This window comes from Natator depressus, chromosome 3, assembly GCF_965152275.1.
Source record: "Natator depressus isolate rNatDep1 chromosome 3, rNatDep2.hap1, whole genome shotgun sequence".
Taxonomy (NCBI): Eukaryota; Metazoa; Chordata; order Testudines; family Cheloniidae; genus Natator; species Natator depressus.
This window is the reverse complement of record NC_134236.1, coordinates 74,353,179-74,362,546: the sequence shown is the minus strand read 5'-3', so window position 1 is coordinate 74,362,546 and position 9,368 is coordinate 74,353,179. Positions and strand designations below refer to the sequence as shown.

The following is a 9,368-nucleotide window of genomic DNA, read 5'->3' as shown; positions in this document are numbered from 1 at the left end:
CGGGCAGTTGTGCCAAAGGGTTGGAACACAAATCAGTAGCAAGGAGATCAAGATCAGAGCCAGAGGCAAGATGCCAGAGCCAAGGGTCAGAGCAGGAGTCGGAAGTCAGGAACCAGAGCTGATGATCAGAGACGGGTTACCTGGAGTAAGGCTGGGTCCAAAATGGAAGTGGGTTAGGGCCCAAGGCTAGAACAGGGCAGCAGCAAGGCAGGGAACAAGCAGGCACAGGAGCTATCCCAGTCACTGACCTGCTGCCGGGCTTAAGAGATGGTCTCCTGACTCTTCCCATAGCCAGTTAGGCAGCCTGCTACAGGCTACCTGTGCTCGTTAGGTTGCCTGGAGACTGGTTCTGTTGCAGGTCCTGATTCCTGACAACCATGCAAGGGCAGCTCCTATGGCCCTTGGGGCCCAGCTTCTCAAGGTACTTCTGATGGAACTCTTGCAGTAGGTCTGGGGCAGGGTTGTTCTCTACTGGTTCCCTAGACCATTCATCCAAACTGTATCTTTCCCAGTCCGCCAGGTCCTGGAGCCTTCGCCTAACTTGTTAAGAGTTGAGAATTTGGTGGACCAAGTATTTCTCCTGTGCATGGACTGTTGTTATTAGTAATGACAAGTTGGAGTGGTTTGGGTATGCGTTCTCAGTGTAAAGCTTTAGAAGTGAGATGCGAAAGACAGGTAGATCTTCAAGAACTTGGGCAGCTGTAACACGAAGGCCATAGTTTGCAAAGAATGGGCTATGTGGGGTCAAGATGTGGATTGCATTGTTATATGTGAATTCAGCAAGGAAGCCATTTATCTTTGTGGCAACAGCACAGAAAGGAGCAAACATACTGCTCCAAGAGTTGATGACTCTGTTTGCTCATTAGACTGAGAATGTTAGGTGGATGCAGGGAGGGACTCAATGCCAAGGAGACTTGAGAATTTTTTGCCAGAATAGGGAGATGAATGGGGGGGTCTCTGGTCCTATATAATGCCCATTGGTAACCTGTGTTAGCGGAAGACATTTTCCGGGAAGAACTGAGCCATCTCCTGTGCAGTAGGTGTGGGATGAAGTGTATCATATTTTTAGGAGATTGATGGCAGCCAGGATTACAGAGTATACCTGAGAACATGGAAGTTCTTCCATAATGTCCATTGATATATTAGATCAAAGCTGTGTGGGCAAAGGCTAAAGGAAACCTAGGGGTTTTGATTGTGGGTTCTTGTTACAGGTGCAGAAATCACAGGACCTTATATAATCCTTGATGTAAACTTGTCGTTCCTCAGGACCAGATTCCAGGTCTTGACTTGGCCAAAATGGCCAGCAAGTAATGAATCATGACATAGTTTGAATACCCAAAGCTTGGGTTGTCCCTCTGGAACATAAGTACAATCCTTGCAATAGAGAAGACCATTCTGTAATCAAAACTTGAAGTTGGGTCAGGTACCCACATCGTCACTCAGGGTCTGGTGGATCTGTGTTGCAAATGGGTCATCAGGGAGCAGGGAGTGGATTGAAGATGTCAGACTGCTATCAATCATCTTGTTGACAGAGTTGGACCCCTTGAGCATGGTGGCAGAGGGCTCTTCATCAGGTTCATGATATTCATCTTTGCGGCATAGCACATCTGCCTATCTGTTTCTTGTGCCTGAGCGATAGGTCACTACAAAATCAAAGGAAGCAAAGAAGAGGGACCAGTGGATCTGGTGTTGGTTAAGGCATCTAGCAGTCTGTAGGTACTCCAGGTTCTTGTGATCTATCAAGACTTGGACCAGGAATCAGGCTCCTTCTAGAAGTTGGTGCCACTCCTCAACAACCACCTTGATAGCCAGTAGTTCCTTGTCTCAAATATTGTAATTTTTCTGCCTGGTTTAGCCTCCGACAATAAAAGGGATGGGGCAGAATTGGAGGACTACATGTTAAGATAAAATTGCATTTATGGGGAAATTTGAAGTATCAGCTTTGATCATAAATGGTTTAGTGGGATCTGAGTGAATCTGGGTGCTGAGGTGAATGCCCTTTTCAGTTGATCAAAGGCTAACTGAGCCTCACTCGACCAGGCAAACTGGGCCACCTTTTGCAGGAGCACTGTTATGGGTGCAACCAGGTTAAAGAATCCTTTAACAAATCACCTGTAGAAATTGGTGAACCACAGGAATCTCTGCACTCCACATATGTCCTGTGGTATGGCCTAACTGAATATTGCTGCCACCTTATGTGAGTCTATGGTGAGTCCCTTTGGCTGAGATGATATATCTCAAAAATTCCGTTGTGTCCTTATCAAAGAATTTCTTGAGATTTCCGTAGAGGTGGTTGGCAGATCCTCTTCTAGACAGTGCACATGTGATAATTATGGAGGGCCTGACTTTCAGAGAAAAAGAAGATGTCGTCTAGGTAAATGATGAAAAATTGGTTGAGCATGTCCCTAAAGATGTCATATATGAAATGCTGCAATGTCACCAGGGAATTACAATACTCAAACAGCATGACCAAATACTCAAAAAGGCTATATCTGGCACAGAATGTTTTCCATTCACCTCTTTCCTGGATCCTCACCAGGTTATGAGTAAGGCTGCAATTCTTTCACAGGGGTCGTGGAAGTCACAGATGACTACCACAGTGGTTGGTGTGAGGCCAGCTGCTCTGGTGCCCCACGGCCAGCTGCACCAGCCACTGCTGGAGTGACCCGGGGACAACTACTCAGGCGGTCCCCAGGGCCAGCCGCACTGGCCACTGCTCAGGAGCCCCTGGGCAGCTGGCTCTGGGGAGCATCCAAGCAGTGGCCAGTTTGGCTGGTCCTGCGGACCACGCAAGCAGTGGTCCTGGGGGTGGCCCAGGGAACTCCTGAGCAGCGATCTCAGGCAGTTTCCAGGGCCAGCCACGCTGGCTGCTGCTTGGGCAGCCCCGGGCAACTGGCTCTGGGGATTACGCGAGCAGTGGCTGATCCCGGGGATTGCTTGAGCAGTGGTTCTGTGGGCAGCTCCAGGGAGCGTCTGAGCAGCAGTCGTGGGGTTGCCTTGGGGCCAGCTGCACTCGCCACTGCTTGAGCGGCCCAAAGAGGTGCCTGAGCAGCAGTCCTGGGTACTACCCCGGAGCCAGCCACACCATCCGCTGCTCAGGCCCCGGGCAGTTGGCTCTGGGGACTGTCTGAACAGTGGTCGGTGCAGTTGGCTCCGGGGACTGCATGAGTAGCAGTCATGTGGGTGCCCTGGGGACCAGCTGAGCAGCAGCAGTCCCGGGGTGGCTAGAGCAGCAGCCGCAGGGATGCCTGGAGGCCGTCTGGAGAGTGGTCCCCAGGGAGCAGCGGCCGAAGGCAGTCAACCCCCAGCACTAGAGCAGGGGGCCCCCAGAGCACCGGGGCCTCAGAAGTAGAGATTTAGTCAGGGGTATTTTTGGTAAAAGTCACTGGTGGACATGCAATGTGAAGCATTGCATGGTTTCTGAGCTGGAGAGGGAGTTAGAGATGTGTTGGAGACTGATTGGCCATCACCAGTGTACTAGTGGTCAAGCATTGGAGCAGCTTGCTGGGGAGAGAGGAAGGGTGCCAATCCAGCTCCACCATCAGGGGCTGGGACTTGGGCACAGATTTACCTTGTCAGGAAGCTTGATGCAAAGTGCCCTGGTTCCCTGCAGGATAGGCATAGGCCTGATACCCATCACTGATTCATCTCTGTGATGGAGAGGTGGGGCTGGACCTGATCAACTTGCATGAGTCTGGACAATGAAGAAGGGACTGTTGATGGGAGGGGCGTGGGTGCTGGAGAAAGCAAGGCTGACAAGAGCTGGGAGGACCATCTTTTTTCTTGGCGGCTGGTCAGGTGGTCATCGATCGTGATGCATAGGTTGATAAGGCATCCAAGCCAGATGGGGATTCCACCTGTACCAGTTACTTTTAATATCATTGTTTAGGCCAAACCAGAAATAACACTGAGTGGCCTCCTTCTACTTCTCCCAAGCATTGGAACTCTGCTGCATATTTAGCAACTGGTCAATATGTCCCTGCCACAACACCTAAAGCATAGCTTCAGCCATATACTTGTGACTCAGGTCATCAAAGATCACCACCATAGCGCAAAAGAAACGCTCAAATTGTCCCATAAGCATGCTTGATCTTTCCAGGAGTGGCAATACCCAAGCCAGGACCTCTCCAGTAGTCAGACTGATAATCAGTCCCACTCAGCCCTGGTCTACACTAGGACTTTAGGTCGAATTTAGCAGCGTTAAATCGATGTAAACCTGCACCCGTCCACACGATGAAGCCCTTTTTTTCGACTTAAAGGGCTCTTAAAATTGATTTCCTTACACCACCCCTGACAAGTGGATTAGCACTTAAATGGGCCTTGCCGGGTCGAATTTGGGGTACTGTGGACACAATTCGACGGTATTGGCCTCCGGGAGCTATCCCAGAGTGCTCCATTGTGACCGCTCTGGACAGCACTCTCAACTCAGATGCACTGGCCAGGTAAACAGGAAAAGAACCGCGAACTTTTGAATCTCATTTCCTGTTTGGCCAGCGTGGCAAGCTGCAGGTGACCATGCAGAGCTCATCAGCAGAGGTGACCATGATGGAGTCCCAGAATCGCAAAAGAGCTCCAGCATGGACTGAACGGGGGGTACGGGAGCTGATTGCTGTGTGGGGAGATGAATCTGTGCTATCAGAACCCCGTTCCAGTTTTCGAAATGCCAAAACCTTTGTCAAAATCTCCCAGGGCATGAAGGACAGAGGCCATAACAGGGACCCGAAGCAGTGCTGCGTGAAACTTAAGGAGCTGAGGCAAGCCTACCAGAAAACCAGAGAGACGAACGGCCGCTCCGGGTCAGAGCCCCAAACATGCCGCTTCTATGATGAGCTGCGTGCCATTTTAGGGGGTTCAGCCACCACTACCCCAGCCGTGTTGTTTGACTCCTTCAATGGAGATGGAGGCAACACGGAAGCAGGTTTTGGGGACGAAGAAGATGATGATGATGATGATGAGGTTGTAGATAGCTCACAGCAAGCAAGCGGAGAAACCAGTTTTCCCAACAGCCAGGAACTGTTTCTCACCCTGGACCTGGAGCCAGTACCCCCCGAACCCACCCAAGGCTGCCTCCTGGACCCGGCAGGTGGAGAAGGGACCTCTGGTGAGTGTACCTTTTAAAATACTATACATGGTTTAAAAGCAAGCATGTGAAAGGATTAAAGTGCCCTGGCATTTGCGGCTCTCCTGGATGTACTCCCAAAGCCTTTGCAAAAGGTTTCTGGGGAGGGCAGCCTTATTGCGTCCTCCATGGTAAGACACTTTTCCACTCCAGGCCAGTAACATGTACTCGGGAATCATTGTACAACAAAGCATTGCAGTGTATGTTTGCTGGCATTCAGACAACATCCGTTCTTTATCTCTCTGTGTTATCCTCAGGAGAGTGAGATATCATTCATGGTCATCTGGTTGAAATAGGGTTCTTTTCTTCAGGGGACACTCAGAGGTGCCCGTTCCTGCTGGGCTGTTTGCCTGTGGCTGAACAGAAATGTTCCACGCTGTTAGCCATGGGGAGGGGGGAGGGTTGAGGGGGTAGCCACGCGGTAGGGGGAGGCAAAATGCGACCTTGTAACGAAAGCACATGTGCTATGTATGTAATGTTAACAGCAAGGTTTACCCTGAAAGAGTGTAGCCACTGTTTTATAAAATGTGTCTTTTTAAATACCGCTGTCCCTTTTTCTTTCTCCACCAGCTGCATGTGTTTCAATGATCACAGGATCTTCTCCTTCCCAGAGGCTAGTGAAGATTAGAAAGAAAAAAAAATGCACTCGTGATGAAATGTTCTCTGAGCTCATGCTGTCCTCCCACACTGACAGAGCACAGACAAATGCGTGGAGGCAAATAATGTCAGAGTGCAGGAAAGCACAAAATGACCGGGAGGAGAGGTGGTGGGCTGAAGAGAGTAAGTGGCGGGCTGAAGACAGGGCTGAAGCTCAAATGTGGCGGCAGCGTGATGAGAGGAAGCAGGATTCAATGCTGAGGCTGCTGGAGGATCAAACCAGTATGCTCCAGTGTATGGTTGAGCTGCAGCAAAGGCAGCTGGAGCACAGACTGCCACTACAGCCCCTGAGTAACCAACCGCCCTCCTCCCCAAGTTCCATAGCCTCCTCACCCAGACGCCCAAGAATGTGGTGGGGGGGGCCTCCGGCCAACCAGCCACTCCACCACAGAGGATTGCCCAAAAAACAGAAGGCTGGCATTCAATAAATTTTAAATTTGTAAACTTTTAAAGTGCTGTGTGGCATTTTCCTTCTCTCCTCCACCACCCCTCCTGGGCTACCTTGGTAGTCATCCCCCTATTTGTGCGATGAATGAATAAAGAATGCATGAATGTGAAGCAACAATGACTTTATTGCCTCTGCAAGCGGTGATCGAAGGGAGGAGGGGAGGGTGGGAAGTACAGGGAAGTAGAGTGAACCAAGGGGCGGGGGGTTTCATCAAGGAGAAACAAACAGAACTTTCACACTGTAGCCTGTCCAGTCATGAAACTGGTTTTCAAAGCTTCTCTGATGTGTACCATGCCCTCCTGTGCTCTTCTAACCGCCCTGGTGTCTGGCTGCGCGTAACCAGCAGCCAGGCGATTTGCCTCAACCTCCCACCCCGCCATAAACATCTCCCCCTTACTCTCACAGATATTGTGGAGCGCACAGCAAGCAGTAATAACAGTGGGAATATTGATTTCGCTGAGGTCTAAGCGAGTCAGTAAACTACGCCAGCGTGCCTTTAAAAGTCCAAATGCGCATTCTACCACCATTCTGCACTTGCTCAGCCTGTAGTTGAACAGCTCCTGACTACTGTCCAGGCTGCCTGTGTACGGCTTCATGAGCCATGCCATTAAGGGGTAGGCTGGGTCCCCAAGGATAACTATAGGCATTTCAACATCCCCAACAGTTATTTTCTGGTCTGGGAATAAAGTCCCTTCCTGCAGCTCTTGAAACAGACCAGAGTTCCTGAAGATGCGAGCGTCATGTACCTTTCCCGGCCATCCCACGTTGATGTTGGTGAAACGTCCCTTGTGATCCACCAGAGCTTGCAGCACTATTGAAAAGTACCCCTTGCGGTTTATTGAAAAGTACCCCTCGCCGGCTTGGTGCTCCGGTGCCAAGATAGGGATATGGGTTCTGTCTGTGGCCCCACCACAGTTAGGGAATCCCATTGCAGCAAAGCCATCCACTATGACCTGCACATTTCCCAGGGTCACTACCCTTGATATCAGCAGATCTTTGATTGCGTGGGCTACTTGCATCACAGCAGCCCGCACAGTAGATTTGCCCACTCCAAATTGATTCCCAGCTGACCGGTAGCTGTCTGGCGTTGCAAGCTTCCACAGGGCTATCGCCACTCGCTTCTCAATTGTGAAGGCTGCTCTCATCTTGGTATTCATGCGCTTCAGGGCAGGGGAAAGCAAGTCACAAAGTTCCATGAAAGTGCCCTTACGCATGCGAAAGTTTCACAGCCACTGGGAATCGTCCCAGACCTGCAACACTATGCGGTCCCACCAGTCTGTGCTTGTTTCCCGAGCCCAGAATCGGTGTTCCACAGCATGAACCAGCCCCATTAGCACCATGATGCATGCATTGGCAGGGCCCATGCTTTGAGAGAAATCTGCGTCTATGTCCTGATCACTCACGTGACCGTGCTGATGTCACCTCATCGCCCTGTATCGCTCTGCCAGGTTCTGGTGCTGCATATACTGCTGGATAATGCATGTGGTGTTTAATGTGCTCCTAATTGCCAAAGTGAGCTGAGCGGCCTCCATGCTTGCCTTGTTATGGCGTCCGCACAGAAAAAAGGCGCGGAACGATTGTCTGCCATTGCTCTGATGGAGGGAGGGGCGACTGACGACATGGCTTACAGGGTTGGCTTACAGGGAATTAAAATCAACAAAGGGGGTGGCTTTACATCAATGAGTATTTCAGGCAGGACTTCATGGAGGGTTCCAATAAGAAATGGTTCATGGAGGGTTCCAATAAGAAATGGACCTGGAGCCGGTAACCCCCGAACCCATCCAAGGCTGCCTCCTGGACCCAGCAGGTGGAGAAGGGACCTCTGGTGAGTGTGCACCAATAAGAAATGGTGCACCTAAGTAATTGTTCTTATTGGAACAAGCAGGTTGGTCTGGCCTCTGATTGATACATGGCTAGATTTACCTCGCTGCACCTTCTCTGTGAGTGACTGCAGTGTGACCTAGAGGAATGAGTCCCCTAGACGGGGCGGGGGGGGGGAGCAAATGAGTACAAAACAAATCTGGTCTATTTCTTGTTTTGATCCACTCCATCTATCTTTTACATCTTTGGCTGGCAGCAGACGGTGCAGAAGGACTGCAAGCCATCCACATCTCATGGCTGCTCGGCAGAAGATGGTGCAGTAGGACTGCTAGCAATCCGTATCGCCTGCCTGCTCACCATAAGATGGTTCAATAGGACTGACTGCAGGACTAAAGAGAATGACCTGGTCAAGTCACTTCTAATGTAGTCCCTGCACCCATGTCTGCCCAGGCGCTCCTGGCCGATGTGGCCAGGAGCACCTCGGACATGACGATGACGGCTACCAGTCCTACTGCACCATCTGCTGCCACAAGGCAAGGGATTGCTGCTGCTGTGTAGCAATGCAGTACCGTGTCTGCCAGCACCCAGGAGACATACAGTGACAGTTACCTGAGCGGGCTCCATGCTTGCCGTGGTATGGCGTCTGCACGGGTAACCCAGGAAAAAAGGCGCAAAACGATTGTCTGCCCTTTCTTTCACGGAGGGAGGGAGGGAAGGGGGGCCTGACAACATGTACCCAGAACCACCCGCGACAATGTTTTAGCCCCATCAGGCATTGGGATCTCAACCCAGAATTCCAGTGGGCAGCGGAGACTGCGGGAACTGTGGGATAGCTACCCACAGTGCAAAACTCCGGAAGTCGACGCTTGCCTCGGTACAGTGGAAGCGCTCCGCCAAGTTAATACACTTAATGCACTTAGAGCATTTTCTGTGGGGACACACACACTCGAATATATAAAACCAATTACTAAAAAACCGACTTCTATAAATTCGACCTAATTTCGTAGTGTAGACATACCCTCAGGCTTGGTCAGTAGGGTAAAACTATCTGAGGGACTGTCCTGTGGGGATATATGGGTTAATGTTATACCAATAAATTAAAAACCAGCAGGATCTTATTAAAGGGAAAAAGGCAAAATACCACATTTATTGTGAATACAGAAAGAATCATAGTAAGCAGTTAGTTACAGCTGTAACATTCCATTCAATCTCATCTTTATTCACTCATTCATTCATACAAACACACACAGGTTCTGCAAGGTTGTTATCATAGTAAGCAGTTAGTTATAGCTATAACATTCCATTCAATCTCATATTTATTCA

The 9,368-nt window shown here is 50.3% G+C and overlaps 1 protein-coding gene across 1 annotated transcript; it reads left to right on the top strand.

Annotated features, from left to right (window-relative positions):
* The first annotated feature begins 4,321 nt into the window (after positions 1-4,321).
* On the top strand, positions 4,322-6,204 carry LOC141984498 (uncharacterized). The gene is made up of 2 exons (XM_074947574.1): positions 4,322-5,101; positions 5,690-6,204. Exons 1-2 carry the CDS (start codon positions 4,516-4,518, stop codon positions 6,202-6,204), a joined length of 1,101 nt encoding a protein of 366 aa, XP_074803675.1. The 5' UTR covers positions 4,322-4,515.
* Positions 6,205-9,368: the final 3,164 nt, after the last annotated feature.

Bases quoted from the DNA above. Each gene is read 5' to 3' on its own strand.
- LOC141984498 (XM_074947574.1), top strand. From the start codon at position 4,516: ATGCAGAGCTCATCAGCAGAGGTGACCATGATGGAGTCCCAGAATCGC. The intron at 5,102-5,689 runs GTGAGTGTACCT...TTTCTCCACCAG, and splicing joins AGGTGGAGAAGGGACCTCTG to CTGCATGTGTTTCAATGATC.